This window comes from Achroia grisella, unplaced genomic scaffold (genome assembly GCF_030625045.1).
Source record: "Achroia grisella isolate CSIRO2021 unplaced genomic scaffold, CSIRO_AGI_Agris_v1 utg1575, whole genome shotgun sequence".
Taxonomy (NCBI): domain Eukaryota; kingdom Metazoa; phylum Arthropoda; class Insecta; order Lepidoptera; family Pyralidae; genus Achroia; species Achroia grisella.
Window position 1 is genome coordinate 80,648 of NW_026712657.1, and position 18,102 is coordinate 98,749.

Below are 18,102 nucleotides of genomic sequence, written 5' to 3' on the forward strand. Positions count from 1 at the left end.
CCAGATATCTCAAAAGAAATATCTTTGAAATCATTGAGATAGTTTTAATACCATTCAGGTCTTTGTTAAAAGTTTTATAAAGAAATTGCATATCAAAATACATAATTCAATAGTATGGAAATTATATTATGTTAATTGATTGACTTATTCTGAAAATGCTATATAGTAATTATGATAGCCCAATCCATTATTTTTTTATTGAAATTGTTGCTGGGCTTTTACATAATATCAGAATGGGATGTATTACTAACATAGACTTAAGTTCTCATTGTTAGTAAAAAATATAGACGTAATATAAATAAAAATTATTATTATTAATTACTCTACAATTAGTCAATTCGGTCCTATATTTTAACTTTCAGTCAATATTTCTCCACATTTTTGCTTACTTTCAACTTGTAAATAAAGAGGCATCCTGCCACTTCTCAGTTTTTCTCTCTTATGTACTTTTAGTTGATGTTTCATCATTTGCTTTCTATATCCAAAGGCTTTACCACATATGTTGCACACATGGTCCTTGATACCAGTGTGATCTACTTTAAAATGCAAATCCAAATTCCGCTTTGTGTAAAATCCTCGGCCACACAAATTACATTTAAAATCATGTTCACCTTTATGTATTAACATATGTTTGTTAAGATTACTTTTGTTCACAAATCTTGAGGGACATTGTGTACATTGATATGGCTTTTCACCTGTGTGAGATCTCATATGCATTTTAAGTGATTCACTAAATCGTCCCTTGTAGGGACATAAAGCACATTTAAATGGCAAACTGTAGAAATGTGTTAACCTATGTCTCGTAAATTGTCCTTGCACAATGAAAATTTTTCCACATATATCACACATATAAGTTGTCTCTAGTTTGTGCAATGCCAAGTGCTTCTTGTAGTACAATGTTGTATATGTATTTTTACAAATAGGACATGTATGTCTCATGTTTTCATGTTCTTGTGATAGTCTATGCTCACTGTATTCATTAAAGTTTTCAAAATCCAAATCACATCTTTTGCAGTGATAGCTTTTAGATTTATTACATTTATCTTCTTCATCTTCATATGTATTGTCTTCCCCCAAATCATTAGACATCTCATCAATGTCTGTTAGCATTGATTCCTGTGCAGGTCGCTTTAGCAAATTGTCAGACTGCTGAGCAGTTTTTCTGAATAATATTGCACCTAACAACAATGCATGACAATTTTGGCATAAATATTTAGGATAAATATCATCTGCATGAACATTTAAACCACCAAATAAGTTTAATTCTTCCGATAAGTCGCCTGTTCCTTCTTTATCATAAATTGGAATGTCACCCTCTTTCAAACAAACTCTGCAGATTTTTTGTGTAGTATCTTCGACATCTACTTTTGTACATTCATTTTCAATATTGTCACAAGATGGTCCTGGGAGAGTAAGGATTTTTTCTCTTTTATATAAATGTAACTTTTTATTTTGACACCTACGTTTGCAATGTAGCATTTTTAATAGTAAAGCACCCACCATTGCGTTTATTTTCACTCGACAATTATGTAATTTCAATTCATAAATTGGATTTCCTAAATATTGCAATTTGCAATTAATGAACAAATTATTTGTTTTTTAAGTAAAATTTACAAAACACGATTGACAGAAATGATAGACAGATACAAGTAGAGTACGAATTCTGTAGTTTATACATTTGACAGCAATTGACAACCATTGCTTACATTGCAGTCACAGAGTACTTTATTATATATAGGAAAATTGCAGTCAAGCTTTATCTGTTTATTATTTCTTTTTTTAAGTTGTTATATAAATTTTGCTTAATTAATTCAAACTTATTTCGAAAAAGCGCGGGAACTTTCAAAGCGACTACACGTATTTTTTCGCGCTAGTTTTGCAAAATTATATTTTATTGAGTTTTTTTTAGTCAAAACCAGTAAAGATGACGAAGAGGAGCGGGAAGAAGCGAAAAAAGAAAGAGGAAATATCGGATGATACATCCGATGATATTAATTTTCTAGGGTCTGACTCGGAATCCGCACCTGAGGATGTGGATAAGTATAAGGCATTTCAAATACCAGATTATGTTCGGTACTATCCTGAGGATGGTGGAAACTTTGAATACATTGTATTTATGGAGAGTACAGATAGTAATAAGCCAATCGGTGATAGGGATATGATGTCCTTAGCTACTAATTTGAAAAAATACAATAAAGGAGTTAAGCAATTATTAAGGATGAATAAATTTAAGATCGGCGTCATTTTTGAACGCCCCGGTTTAGCTAATGCAGCCTTAATTAATAAAAAATTTCTAGACGGATTTAAATTAAAGGCAAGTATACCAGCTTCAGCCACGGAAGTAACTGGAGTAGTTCAGCATGTTCCTACGCATCTATCGAACGAACAAATATACTCTAATATAACCAGCTCAAAAAATATTGTTTGTGTACGCAGATTCATGAGGCGTATTAAAGGTGATGATAACACCTTTACAATGCAGCCAACTAAAACCGTCTCCATCACATTTTCCTGTCCTGTACTTCCTGACACCGTCGACCTGAATAGCTGGCGCTTTGTGGTGAGGCCTTATATACCTCCTGTAAAGCAGTGTCTTAAATGTTTAAGGTATGGTCACATCGCTAAGTTTTGTAAGAACGCTGAAAGATGCTCAGTATGCGGAAATAATCATAATTTCAGAAACTGTTCGGCAAATATTAACGAAGCCAAATGTTGTCACTGCAATGGTAATCATATAGCCATTTCATCACAGTGTCCTATTAAGAAAAAGAAAATAGAGGAGAATAAAAATAAAGTACAAAGTTATGCTGATATTGTTAGAGAGAAATCATTTCCTCAATTAGGCAGTACCAAAACTTCACCTTCGGCACAATTTATATCCCTACTTAATTCTGACCAAATTTTAAATACCCTATTAGAATCAATTGTTAAAATTATAACATTGAATAGAACCAATGACAAAACAATATGTACAGAAAATATAAAACAAGTTCTCCTAGAGACATTACAGAATAAAAAAAACCCAGATTAATCTTTCTTTATTTAATTTTTTATTTCTTTATGGACCATATAGTAATAGTCCAGTGGAATGCACAAAGTTTAGTAAGTAATCAACAAATCTTTACACATTTTCTATTGGAGAACAATATTCATATTGCTCTGATATCAGAAACCTGGCTAAAAGCCTACTATAAATTAAATATTAAAGGCTTTAACATTGTTAGATTAGAGTCAGGCAATGACCATAACGGCGTTGCAATTTTAGTTCATAAAAGTATAGAATTCAGTAAAATTGATACATATAGTGATGATTCCTTACAGAATATTGCGGTACGATTAAAATATAAAAACACAGAAATATCAGTTGTTAGTTTTTATAGCCCAAATAATTGTAGTCCACGTTTTAACAAAAATAAATTCAGTAATCTTCTTAATAGTATTCCAGAACCCATGTTGGTTGCTGGTGATTTTAATGCTCATCACACAGCATGGGGTTGCTCGTCTATTAATGCTCGTGGTCGTGACATTCTTGAATGTATTGATGGTAACAACTTGGTCATCTTAAATGATGGTACACCGACTACAGTAGGATCACACAGATGGCAGAGTAATGCACTTGACCTTACTATTGCATCCCCTTGCTTATCTCTTGCTTCAAATTGGATGGTACATAATGATCCCTTAGGTAGCTACCATTTACCTGTAATAACAAAAATAGTAATTAATAACAATTGCACTAGATTACCAGAATCCTCAGATTATCCCAAATTTCATAATTACAATCTTATAGATTGGACCAAGTATAAGAAGACCACAGATAGTTTGTTACAAGATTTTACACTTTACACTTATAGTAATTCACCCCTGCAGTGTTATACTAAATTAATTGATATTTTCAATTTAGCTCTAGACAAAAGTTGTATATCAAAATCAAAACCCATAAACTCTACAACTGATATTCCTTTTAAAAATAAAAGGATTCCATTACCTTGGTGGAATGAAAAATGTACACTTGCAGTAGATAACTCTAAACAGGCATATGTTAATTTTAAAAAGAACCCATCAGAGGCAAATTATGTTACATTTAAAAGGTTACAAGCCAAAAAAAAAGTTAATACTTAAAAAAGAACAATCAATTAGCTGGAATAATTTTTGTGAAAATTTTAATCGCACCACACCCATTTCGAAAATTTGGAATACTGTTAAAAAATTCAATAAAACTTATGTATATAGTCAGATTTCAAATAAAAATAACTGGATTTCAGATTTTCTTAAGAAATATACTCCTGACACTGTCGAGACCCAATTTAAATCACACATTAATGAAAATAGTAACAAATTAAATTATTTAAATAAACCCTTCACTTTTTCTGAATTCAATGCAGCCATATCTACCCGAAGAGATACAGCATTTGGTCTCGATGGCATACCATATAAATTATTAAAAAACCTCTCTTATACATCTAAAAATATTGTTCTATGTATTTATAATGCACTGTGGAAAGAGTCAGTTATTCCTTCCGATTGGAAAAAAGATTGTATTATTCCAATTTTAAAACCAAACAAAAATGCAAATGAAATAGATTCCTATAGACCCATAACCCTGACCTCCTGCATGGGAAAAATATTTGAGCAATTATTAAAACAAAGATTAGAATTCTACATAGAGAGTAATTGTTTATTACCAGCAAACCAGTTTGGTTTTCGTAGAGGTAAATCTGCCTCTGAGAGTGTTGCTCATCTTCATATTGATATATTTAAAGCACTTAAATGCAATGAAGTTTTGATTGGGGTATTCTTTGATATTATCGGTGCATTTAATAATGTCAATCATCACATTCTTACTCTGGAACTTGTTTCTATTGGTATACCTGGAAAAATTATAAACTGGGTCTATAACTTTTTAAATGGTAGAGAAGTTTTTGTTAAAGTTAACAAGCAGTTAATAGGACCTCGTCTTTCTTATAAAGGTGTGTGTCAAGGTGGAATACTTAGTCCACTACTCTTTATCCTCTACATACACAAACTTAATTTAATTTTAGGACCACATGTCAGGAATCTTCAATTTGCAGATGACCTTGTTATATACTTTTCAGGCCCAGACATTAATAAAGTAACAGAAAAAATAAGTAACTCATTGTTAAGATTAACAGATTACTTTAAATACCTCAATTTAGATGTAAGCCCTGACAAATCTAAAGTAGTAATATTTTCTAAAACTAATAAATCATACAAAAACATTAAAATATTATATAATAATTCACAACTACCTATTACTGCTGAAGTTAGATTTTTAGGTGTTATTTTTTGTAGCAAATATGTTGATTATTTACTAGGTAAAGCTTCCAAAGCATTTAATATTATCAAAGCTCTATATAAATGTGATCCTAAGATCCTTTTAATGCTGTACAAATCCTTGGTTCGCAGCCACTTTGAATATGACTATCTATGTTTTGGTTCTGACCAAAACAAGCTTCATAAACTTGAAGTACTTCAGAATAATAATTTAAGATACATAACTGGTGCAATGAAAACAACCCCTATAAATTCCTTACAAGTAGAGTGCTGTATACCACCATTAAACCTGAGATTCTGGTACTTAAAACAAAGATTCATCCTAAAATTATTATCCTTTTCTGAAGACCCACTCTTACAAAAGCTCAAACATATTACTTCTTTATTTCCCCTTTCTAATTCTAAAACAGTTCCCTATATACTTCATGATTTCTCTGACTCAATCAATATTGATCAGCAATACAAAATTCACAAAAGCAATAGATTTTGGAATTGTTACCATGGACCATTTGAAAGTAAATTTCCAAATATTAATATTGTAATTGACTCTGAGTTAAGGACCAAACAAGAAGTTTATAACAAGTTGTCTACATTTTCAACTCATCAATCCATATTTACAGACGGTTCTAAAAACGAATCGAGAACATCCTTTGCTCTATACTTACCAAGTATCAGAACCGGTCATGGAACTAGAATACATAAAGAATTTAGTATTTTTTCAGCAGAATCTTTGGCTATTTTAAATGCACTTTGTTATATAAAAGATGATAGGGGCAATTGCAAAAAATGGTTAATTGTCACAGACAGTATGAGTGTTTTAACTGCTCTTCAAAGTAACAAACTACATTATAAAACCAATTATATCATAGATAGCATTAAGCAATTATTATATGAGCTTTCATTGGAGTGTTATGATATTATTTTATTATGGACACCATCACATATTGGTGTTTTTGGCAATGAAAACGCAGATTTCCTGGCAAGAACTATCACCAACAATGACATTGGCGTTGTCAAGGATGTTGCCATACCTTATTCCGACATTCTTTCTATAGTTTACAAGAGTTTTCGTCAAAAATGGGTTGAACAGTGGCAACTTTCGCTAAAGACTAAGGGTAATTGGTTTTACTCCATTAACAAAAATATTAATTCGTCACCCTGGTTCACTAAATCTAGAGTTTATAAAAACCGGAAATTTTACACACTCCTTATACGACTTCGTTTTGGTCACGCTAGATTCAATAGTCATTTGTGCCGAATGAAAATAATTGATTCAAATGCATGTCAAGAGTGCAATAACAGCAGTCAGACCCTAAATCACATATTTTTCGAATGTTCCGCTTATAATATTCAACGCTTGGTCTTTATTGATAATTTACTGAACATTTACAAGAAACCGGAAAAAATCCCGCGCGACATCCAAGACATGCTAACTAATTTTGAAACATATATACCTATATATTTATACGTTACCTCGATATCGATAAAACTTTAAATAATTGATACAAGGATATGGACTATGGATAAGACTTAAATTGACACGAATGAAAACATAATAAATAAACATACATAAGAATTGACCCTTGGCCTCATCACTTGTTCAAATATGAAGAAGCTTAAATGTTGACTAGGCTGTACGGTCTAAGGATCTTTGCCTGTTCCATCACTGAAAAGGAGATGGATGAATATGGAAAAAAAAAAAAAATCAAACTTATTTCACTAACCCCTTTGTTATTTAGATGTGGCGTATTCTCAAAATATTCTGTTTAAACAGTTTATATCCAGAATTGTATAATCTGAAAGTCAAAGGAGGACCTCGAGGACTTCAACTACTGTATTATGTTAAAAAGTTAATAAAAATGGTTGGAACGGTAAGGTTTTTTAAAGTATGCATAAGTAAACATAATTCTCTTGATAAAAAATTACAAATAAATAGTAGAAAAAAGGTTATAAAAAATTTTCAGTCGCTACCGCGAACTTCTAGTAATCATAAAAAAGAGTTCATAGGTAAAACCGAAGCCAACCAACTGAAAAGTGTTAAAAAAATTTGCAGAGTATGTCTAAAAGACGGTGTTATTCCAATTTATGGAAATAAAGGAACAGACAATATCTCGCAGGAATTGAACTTATTTGGTGATATAAATGTACGAGTGGATGATATTTATCCCAAATATTTATGTGGCACATGTTATGCTACTTTGTTAAATGCGATATTATTTCGTAAAATTGCCCAGCAGTCTGACCAATTTTTAAAGCAACAGGCACAGAAGCAAATAATAAAGAATGAAGAAATACAAGTGGAAAATGACCATACCCGTGAGTATGAAGAGGTGGAATGTAAAAAAATTGAAAATTCCAAAGAAAGTGCCAATGATAAAAAGCATAGCAATATAAATGCATGTAAAGAAAAAAAAATAAAAGATGTTAAAAAAATTAAGGAGTATCTTTGCAGTGTATGTAATTTTACAAGCCAGAACATAATATATAAGGAGCACAAAAATGGGAAAGCTACATGTTCTGTATGTAGCAATTTATATGAACATTCATATCTACAAAAACACAAGGCATTACATGATACACAGAAGCGACTTCAGAACTCTTATATGTGTGATATATGTGGCAAATTTTTCTATAGAAAAGAAGCATTTAAAAGACAGGGTTATTCATTTCAATAGTTTACCATATAAATGTATTTTATGTCCTTATAGAGGAAGATTCAGTTATACATTAAAAATGCACATGAGAATTCATACAGGGGAAAAAAAGTTTCAGTGTACACAATGTCCATATAAATCAATAGATAGAAGTAATTTAAACAAACACATGTTAACACATAGGAAGAAACTTTTTAAATGTGAACTATGTGGCCGTGGATGTGTTACTAAGCGATATTTAGAGACACATTTCAAACATATCCATCTGGGCATCAAGGACCATATATGTGATGATTGTAATAAACCATTTGCAACCAAGAAGCAATTGTTTGCACATCAAAAGAAAATACATAACCAGGAAAAACGCAAATGTGGCATGCCTTTATACTTGCGAGTTGATACTAACATGGAGACATAGTAAAATCTTAAAATACAATTTTAAATAATTGAATAAATTGCTTAATCTGTCCCCTGGCACAGTTGTTTGCCACAATGCTGTCAATAACATGTTTCTTTACTTTATAGTATGATGACTTTTCCTTTAAAATTATTGTATATATAAACACCCTAACAATAAAAAAACCATACTGGACCTCAGATCACTGACTGCTTCAGGAATTTATATATGATGGTCCTGATTCTTTTTGTAAAACTTGAAGAAACAATGATTTTTCATTATTCATTGTTTTGTATAGGACACATACTGTTTATCTAATCTGTATTATTTTGTTTCTGTTTAGAAAACATCCACTAATCTTTTTTATAACCTGAACCATTAAATAAAACAAATTTTATAAATGATTTTATTTAAAAATTTTAACACACTAAATGCCTACAGCACTCATACAAAACATTCAGTTATACTAGAACATTGGTATATTCAGGCAATTTAAATACATAAATAATAGTTGCCAAGACTGAAATTACTGCAGTTTAGTACAATTTGAATGAACATTTTGATAAACCATGCTTGAATACGTCAGAACTAGGAATCATCGCTATTAGAAAAACATTGATGTCATCACCTACCTTTTCCTGAGAAATTACTGTCTTGTTTCATGTAAATTAACTCTTCTATTGACCTTTATTGTCGATATTGTCGAAGCTCATTGGTTATCCATGTATTAGAAGACAACATAAATAAATGTTAATCATACCTAGCAGAACAAACTGTGCATGGCGACGTAGACAGACAAGATATTATTGTTACTTGTATAATTTTAGCATTGCTATATATGTATGTACTTGCATATGCAAATCTTTTTAATATACAATTTACATAAAAAAGACGAAATTATATTTCAACTTATATTCCAATGAAAACTACTGACTCTAGCAAATATAAATTCATAGCACGTTCATAGGTTCACTGTGTAATGTACTGACAAAGAAGTACTTCTAATTAATATAATTATGAATATTTAGTGGAATTTTAATTTCCTTAAATTGCCTCAATATATTAATATCTCATAAAAAACAGCCCATTACAAAAGATTCCCAATATGACTACTTTTAAATATTACGTAGTATGTTGCAATTTTGATTATTAAAATAATCTGCAAACTCGGTTAATCAACTGGCTTACTTGTCATGCTCACCATATATTATTTTAGTTACAGTTGAAGTTGGCATGATGACATTTTTTTTGTGTAACTAAATCTAAAATTATTATCATAACAAATGATACAACATACACTTGGTATTTCCCATTTGTTTGTTTAACATAGGTAACATGTGGAAAGTTAAATACACAATATATATATAAAACTTAGGATATGTTGGTAGGACGAAATAAACAGATTTTGGTCTACTAAAACTATTATATACATTAATTCGCATTGATGGTTTTAATTACGTAAGTATACTATAAAATAGGCACTTTACAACTTTCCGAAAGGTAAGGCGATATGGAAAAAACTAATCCTTCATACATATCACACGCCACTATTATATATTTTTAACGAATGTTTGAAGAATTCGTAATGAAAATAAAAGATACCATTCCCCCTTACTCCAAAGGTTCGTAAATAATTACAATCCATAAAAGGGATCTAAATAATGGGATAAAGGCAAGGATTGCCTTGCCTGATGATGAAAAGGTATATATATAAATATTACAGGAAAATCGAATTATATTTGTATCTGATATGGGTTTTGATCAATTATCTAAAGACATTTTTTTCTAAACTACGACAACCCTTAATCACATTACTAGAATATATTTCTCAAAGATATAATAATACCTTTGTATTTAAATAAAAGAACTGTCATAAATAATTATCAATACAAAGAGCATAATAAACCTTAACTAAACTCATTACCAGCATTTCTATTTATTCTTATTAGGTTTTATACATATTTAGATAAAAAACATCAAGATTATTTACTATATACGTGACATACGTAGAAAATACAGAATAGTAAACTAGGTATTCTAATACATAAAGAAAAGGCTACTCTAGTAGTCTCGGCTCTATACGCTACGATACATAAATAGTAATAACACAATAAATCGTTAAATAATATTAATTACGTATCATCATTATTTACATACACTGATGTTACTTAAGAATTAATTATTATGAAAATATAAAACGAAATAAGGGATACAGACCCTTAAAACCAAAATCATTCCAATATTCCTTCTAACTTATTGTATTTTAAATATCTCCTAAAATTAAATCATACACCACTTTTCATTAACCACCAATTAATAAATAATAAGTCTAATGGTGTGCTCAAAGCATAATATGTTAGATTATATCAAAAGGTTAGCGAAACTATAATAAACTAGGAATGTTCAGTCAACAGGTGAAATAATTGAGATTATTAATAATTTCATATATTGTCTTGACCTAGTTTATTTTCTGTATAATAGTTATAATGAATGAGCAATGTATGGGAACTTCAGAAACATTTTCATGAATTTTTAAACAATAAAACGAGAGCATACCTCCTTAGATTGTTGTTCTTAACGTATATCTCATAATGATCAAAACTCTCAAAAGTCTACATCAAAAACATTGTTTTATTTTTATTTTCAAGAAAGCCTTTTTTTAAAACAAATAGGAACTAATACATAAAGTATGTTTCGACTTGTGACAGTTTTCATCCGAGAGGTGATGTAATTGTTTATATAATAGACTTGCACCCATAGTTTTCACTCACGTTCCTAACTCTGCTATTGATTTAATATAACCTCTTTCTAGAATGTTCTTGTCGCTTCTGATACCACATAATTCCCAAAACTACTAGAACTATTATAACGATGGCTATAAACATCATGTACAGGAAGGTTTTGACGCCTGACATTGCAGGTTTTTCATCCTCTATTCTTTCTCGTGGCGCTTCATATGATGCAGCTGATGGAATAATTTGTGATCTGTCTTCGTCCTTTTGCTGATTAAAAAAAATAATTTATTTATATATTATTATTCTAAAATCAACTGAATACACGAGTATAAGATTACCCATTATAAAATAATACTCTTTGTTTAAACTTTAACCATACAATCAAAATTATATGAAGAGAGAAACAATAAGGTTTGCTTATTGTTTTTCCACAAAATAGAGCATGTGTAGCGCATAAAATTGAACAACATTATTCAAGAACATAATTTGAAGTATTCATGATCAAAATTATTCAGTTTCATAAATATTACTATATTTCTACATAGTATACCTTTTCCATAAAACTTTATTTTGTAAAACAATTTCAAAAAGTAGAAATTATAGTACCAACTATAGGTTTGGATGACACTATAGGAATAATCTGTTTTTTTTTTTGTAATAATAGAATTCATTTTGGTGTTGGTCTCACCAACACCAAAATTTGGTTGATGCAACTAATTTATTTTTTACTAGCTACTCGCCCAGATGTACATGTATTATATATATAAACATTCCTCTAGAATCACTCTATCAATTAAAAATAACTGCTTCAAAATCCGTTGCGTAGTTTTAAAGATAGGGACACATTTTATACATAGGGATGGACAGACAGTGACTTAGTTTTATACTATGTAATGATATTCAAACTAATATTGAAAAAAAAGTAACTGTTGTATTATGTTTAACTATCAGTAGTAGAACTCACCGAGTCCAAAAGGTCGAGTTCGTACATCTTGATAGCTATAATATCATGGTTGTCACTGAGATCTCCAGTGGTTGCCGTTGCCCCAAAGTAATAACCAGTGGGTAGCAATACATTCTCCACTCGTAAGCATTCTTTCCAAGCGTTCTTGCCTTCTAAGTCAACAGAAACTGAGGAAGATAATTAGTTATATAATGATAAATATAAAATAGCCATAGTTTACTTTTCAATTCGTAAATGATTATTTTAAAACCTATTAATTGTCACTAAATACTTACCTATATTAAGTATTTAGTGACAATTTTAAGTTCAATATGTGCTATTAGGAAAGTAGATTTAGATTACTATTTACCTGAAAACATTCAATTTTCATTATTATATTCATAATTGTATCTAAAATTGTCCATTAAGTGTGTACAAAATTAAAATTTCAAGTTTTAAATAAAAAAATACTTGTCTACAGAGACGAGTCTTTTTTTTAGAACTGATAAAAATCTAACAAACCTTACTTGCACGCACAATAGCCCAAATGAGAGGCACAATACGGCAAATAGTCCTACATATGACTATGATGTTCAGGACTGATGGCTGCCATGTGGCGGTAATTATACTTACAATCACATTCAAGACTAGAGTAATTTCTTGCTTTTTAGAAAGACTGTTTTACCAAAGGGTTTATGACTTCTTAGGCAATTATTGGTTTTGTGTAAAGCCTCACCTGTAAGTGTGTCGTCCCGGTACGCTATAGAGATGTGCGTATCATGATTGTAGTTACGGAACTTCGCTTCGCAGCCGGATAACTGCGTATGCGTACCGTCTCGATCGTGGTCGTAATGCATGGTGCCATTGTTCACCATAGCCGAAATGTATGGGTGTTGGTGCTGAAAAATTTAAACATAAAATTATATGATATTGTAAAAACAAAACTTTACAATATTAATTTGGAACTATAATATAATCTGCTCATAAGAGCATATTCACGAGATGCGGCGTACTTGATTCCAACCTTCTTTGAACAAAAAAACAACTTGTTGGCGTTAATTGATTTATTCTTATTTCTTAATTAAAAACACTCTTAGAGTTATAACATAAAAAATATAATCCGTTCACCACAATACTGACAGTAGATGTCTCAAACTATCCCATCTGGTATAACAGTTGCAAAGATACGAGTGTGTATAAAGCTTTAACTATACATGCGTATTTTATGAGACACATTATTCTAGAAAGAAATAGTACCATTGTTTTAATTGATTTAGTAGTAAATGTTTGCACTTGGCTATAAAGAAGGCAGACTTTGGCACTGTTGCATAACCTAAATTACAAATGATAGCTAGCTTCTATTTAATGCTCATTTTACGCACAGACAGGTGCCAGAAAATGGAAAAAAAACAAGTATAAAAGAAATAAACTACTTACATTATGAGCACCATTGTGGTTACTGTAAGTGTCGAGTACGATTGCCAGGCCGTAGAAATAATCTTTACTGCCAAACACGGGACCAGGTTGCATGCGGTCTCGAACATACCATATAACAAACCCGTCACCAAATAAGTCTTTCCCTTTTCCGTGCACTTTGAATTGCACTTGGAGCTCCCAGTTGCGGGTATAACATGGCTGTAAATGTTAATGTGGGTTAATTATAAACTTTTAATCAACAATATTGATTTTTAACAATGATAATTATAAATTTAATCAGTAATATTACTGGCTAGGATTTATAATATGGTAGACTGTAAAAAGTCCTCTGCATGGGTACCTCGATCTGACTTTCTTTAGCCGCCAGTCAGCTTGCTTTTAAGCTATGATCACAATGTAATTCCAGAATAAGAGGTATAGTCATTGTAGTCCTCCAGAAAGATGAGAGATTGGTGTGTTACAGTTGTCATTTAATAATGTGATGTCCATATTGATCTTTATGTATATCCACAAACCACAGTCACCCGACTGTGGTTTGCACCAGGTGGGTGTTTGCTTGTTTGCCATTCTAATACAGTGGACCCGCGGTAATCCGGCCCCCCTTGTATTTGTTCCAACATGGTCTATTATTTATTATTTTTTTGACAATCTTCCCTAATGCAAGATTGAACTTGTACGCATCACAACTGTTGTACTCGACGCGTAGGGTATTGTTTTAATTATGATTGCTTAGTTTGAATTTGACTACTTACATGTGATGAAAATAACAGTGTAGTATAGCATGTGTTCATTGTTTACTGTTTATTCATTGTGTATTACATATCAGCTCAGAAGCGAAAGCAGAAAACACTGACAATTGAAGAAAAATGTAATATTTTAGACTGCCCAAATTGTAACGAAACTTTTAGTTGTTGACATACATAATGAAGTGATAAGATTTTATGTTAAATATGTATGTACGTATTTGCACTCTGAAGTACAAATCAGTACTTCAGAGTGCATATACATACATATATGTACAAATCAGTACTTCAGAGTGCAAATACGTACATACATATTTAACATAAAATCTCATCACTGGATCTGTAATTTGTCAGATAACAAGGTACTCTTTTGTAAAAAATTCTGGACTATAGGCAGCACTCTATAATCCAACAAATGTGATAGTCCGACACTGCCCTGCAAAATGTTTGTCGGATAACTGGGGGTCCACTGTAATTAAATTTCTGGTTTGGTCTGTATAAGCTTTTTGTGCTGCTGGATTAGGCTGTAATAACCACTATCAAGCTATCAGAATGCTTCTTCCATGCATTTCCTCTTAAATAATTAGAAAAATTCCAAATTAAACTGTAATATGGACATAGTCACAGAATAAGACAAGTTTTTAGATCAAACCATAAAATTATTATTTCTATATATTTATATTAGAGTATAAGTAACATAAGTATTAATAGCTTTTTATGACAATGTCATGACTATTTTATACTTGAAACTCCTACATTACTATTAAAAAATATGCTAATAAAATATAACGATTCATGAAGGTAATTTGCATTGTCTCATTCTACTAAGCAAAGATTGCATATTATATTGAACTTTAAAGATATAACAATAAGGATAGATATTTCAATAATGTCATTATCACCTTGATCATGTTTTTATATAACCAACCTCATTACCTACTTCTTAGTTATCTAAAGAAAAGTACTTAACTGGATTGCAGTCGATAGTCTATAGTGAGACAAGTTGACTAATAAGAGAATTAAAAAGGAAAGAAAAGTTTTCTGTAAATTGGCTTGTAAATTTTTAAAATTTTATAGTTATATTTTTGTGTGTCCATGAACCTTTTTAGCTATTTTAGAGGATTGTTTATTATTAGATTTAATTTTTTTATAGTCTGTAGTGAACAGAACAAAATAAATGATGGGTATAGCTATGGAATGTGACAAATAGGTCACTGCCTTAATATAAGCCTGCAGTATGGGTAAATATATAAGTTCAAAGTTCATTATGGGATACATATATAGAAATGAACTATTTCTATTAAAAATAATTACCAAATTTAGAACTCATAGATTATAACTCATAGACAGAATTTCAGAACTTACTTGATTATTAAGTATAGACCAGAAAGAGAGAAAATCATTAACCCTAAGTTCCTCAGAAGGTGAGACATTGTAAATGTTAATATTGAAAAAATATTATAAGTATGTCTATTTGAATATAAAAATGTATACTTGAATGTAAATAAACATCTAAATAATCACCACACATCATGTCAACACAGTATGCTAATAGATATGTATATTCACATTTATACACAACAAAGAAGTTTTATTGTTGTGAAATAAAGATAACAAAGTTAGTTTCACCTAAATATTGAAACATATATATTAATAGGACATGATAGTTCTTCAAATTAATAAAATTATAATAAAACAATTAAACAAAATAATTTTGTTTTTCTTTTATTCTTGTCTTCAGAAGTAAAATGCAATCCTATAGAACTTTAACAAATCAATTCAAATCAGTGGTGAAACCTGAAGTTGTTTAGTAATAAAGTTCCAAAATCAAGACAATTAGGTCAATGTTGTTTCTATTAGAACACAGAATTTCAATTAACCAATGTCTGTAAAAAATAATAAGAAACCAGTGTAATGAAGAAATAATTCTATGCTTAAACTATTTAACCGATGTTGTAAATATATGTATTTGCCCCTGATTAATCAGAGACCTTTGGATTGAAAGTTTGTATACAGAAACAAAGATGGAACTGCAGTACAAGAGTCTAACCGAACTAAATTTTTGATAGTAGCTCTATCACCAATTTAGTTCCATTTATAAGAATGTAGAGTAAAAAAATCTTACCGCTGTATTCCATATAGCACCGGATTTGGATTGAAGATCGGGTGTCAGTCGTACGTAATTTGAAGTAACTATTGTACTACCTAAAAAATCCCAGTAAGGCACCGACATACCGCTCCCTGTAATCAAACAATAAGTCGTATTATTTGAATAAATTCCACATAGGTGATACCAAGTTCAACGTCACATGAAGATCAGAAACTAACCTTGGTAAGGTTTCGTGAGAGAATGCTCCCTTCTGATGTAATCTCGTGTATTCCATTCTGCGAGCACAGAATTGTAAAATATAGGAATTAATACATATAGCGTTAATTTTAACTTTCTGGTTATCATTTTTGTAATTTTAAACGAGCTATACAACACGACAACAAGACAAAAGCTAAATCATGGCAGATTTGGCAAATTGACACAGTAAATTTTTATATGACATTTGACAATTTTGACATTTCAAAGTTTGATAGGTGCAGAGCAGTGTTGCTAATTTTTTTTTTTTTTTCCATATTCGTCCATCTCCTTTGCAGTGTTGCTAAGTGAAGTATAAAATATTACTTTTTTAATATAACATACCACCGTAGGTTGGGATTCCGCTAATACATTCTGATTAATATGTATGTTTATATAGTCCCGTATGGTAATATTTAAAAAAATGATTTTTTGGTGTATGTACCGTATTTATATGTATGAATTCATATTATTATGTACAAGTAGGATAGGAGTAATACTTATTTTGGCAACATTTTTTTTATACCAATATAATGCTGAAGAGTAAGTTGAGCATTTCTTAAGTAGTACTGCCATCTATAAATAATTAACAATACTAAAATGGTGCCTTCACTTCCAATCATGTTTAGGAAAAGTATGCTAAGAGACTATTTGCTGTTTTCTAGAAATAGTAAAAGATGGCGCACATCAACGAAACGGTAGGAAAACGCCAAATCGAATTTGAAATTTTTATTTTAATGTCAAATCAGCAAATATGATATATTTATTATTAATATTGAATTTCTTTATAGGTTGAAATACAATATTAATAATCATCATTACATAGTATAAAACAAATTGCTGTCGCTCTCTGTCCGTCCTGTGGTAATACTATGTATGTTTAAACTTTAAAACTACGCAACGGATTTTGAAGTTGTTTTTTTAATAGATAGAGTGATTCTAGAGGATGATTTACATATATGTACATGTACACCCGGGCGAACCCGGGGCGGGTTGCTAGTCTTATATATAAAATTCTCGTGTCACAATGCTAGTTACCATACTCCTCCGAAACGCCTTGACCGATTTTTATGAAATTTTATATGCATATTCAGTAGGCCTGAAAATCGGCTATTATTTATTTTTCATACCCCTAAGTGATAAGGGTAGACAACTACCCCTAACTTTTTTTATTTTTGGACATATGTTTTATATAATGTGGCATTAAAATATCACCCTAAAATTTTCACCCTTATACCACCCTACCAACCCTTATTTTGTAATAGCGATTTTAATTTATATGGCAAAACAACGTTTGCGGGGTCAGCTAATAAACATGTAAATATCAATTTTGGAATATTCCTTTCATGAGTAGGTATAACAGCACCACATTTTTAGACGAAAATGCAATTCAGCATGTTCTCTACACCGTGTGTTTTTGCTGAAATACGTAAATTCCTTAAGACCTACTTTTTCGAGGCTCTATTTTCGACTGTCTTTAAAATAAACGGAAAACACTAAAATGTAATGTGATGAAATGTTCGCAATTTTTATGATATTTCAGAGTAAACGTAT

The 18,102-nt window shown here is 30.6% G+C and overlaps 3 protein-coding genes across 3 annotated transcripts; 1 reads left to right on the top strand and 2 right to left on the bottom strand.

The window, feature by feature from the left end:
* Window positions 1–335: 335 nt before the first annotated feature.
* Window positions 336–1,618, bottom strand: LOC131841216 (gastrula zinc finger protein XlCGF17.1-like). The gene has a single exon (XM_059189491.1). The coding sequence runs from the start codon at window positions 1,501–1,503 to the stop codon at window positions 352–354; it is 1,152 nt and encodes a 383-aa protein (XP_059045474.1). The 5' UTR covers window positions 1,504–1,618; the 3' UTR covers window positions 336–351.
* Window positions 1,619–7,034: 5,416 nt separating this feature from the next.
* Window positions 7,035–10,612, top strand: LOC131841201 (zinc finger protein 93-like). The gene is given in 2 exon segments (XM_059189475.1): window positions 7,035–7,948; window positions 7,950–10,612. Coding segments are annotated over 2 exon segments (1,332 nt in total). The 3' UTR covers window positions 8,368–10,612.
* A 90-nt stretch (window positions 10,613–10,702) lies between these two features.
* Window positions 10,703–16,743, bottom strand: LOC131841202 (vesicular integral-membrane protein VIP36). Its single transcript, XM_059189476.1, has 6 exons — window positions 16,533–16,743; window positions 16,330–16,445; window positions 13,462–13,659; window positions 12,761–12,923; window positions 12,046–12,212; window positions 10,703–11,348 (listed from the first exon to the last, which is right to left on the bottom strand). The coding sequence occupies exons 1-6, from the start codon at window positions 16,657–16,659 to the stop codon at window positions 11,139–11,141; spliced, it is 981 nt and encodes a 326-aa protein (XP_059045459.1). The 5' UTR covers window positions 16,660–16,743; the 3' UTR covers window positions 10,703–11,138.
* Window positions 16,744–18,102: the final 1,359 nt, after the last annotated feature.

Coding starts and splice junctions, on each gene's coding strand:
- LOC131841216 (XM_059189491.1), bottom strand. CDS start 1,503: ATGGTGGGTGCTTTACTATTAAAAATGCTACATTGCAAACGTAGGTGT.
- LOC131841202 (XM_059189476.1), bottom strand. CDS start 16,659: ATGATAACCAGAAAGTTAAAATTAACGCTATATGTATTAATTCCTATA. Junction 13,660..16,329: donor GTGCTATATGGAATACAGCG/GTAAGATTTTTT, acceptor TAACATTTACAG/CCATGTTATACCCGCAACTG. Junction 12,924..13,461: donor ACCACAATGGTGCTCATAAT/GTAAGTAGTTTA, acceptor TAAATTTTTCAG/CACCAACACCCATACATTTC.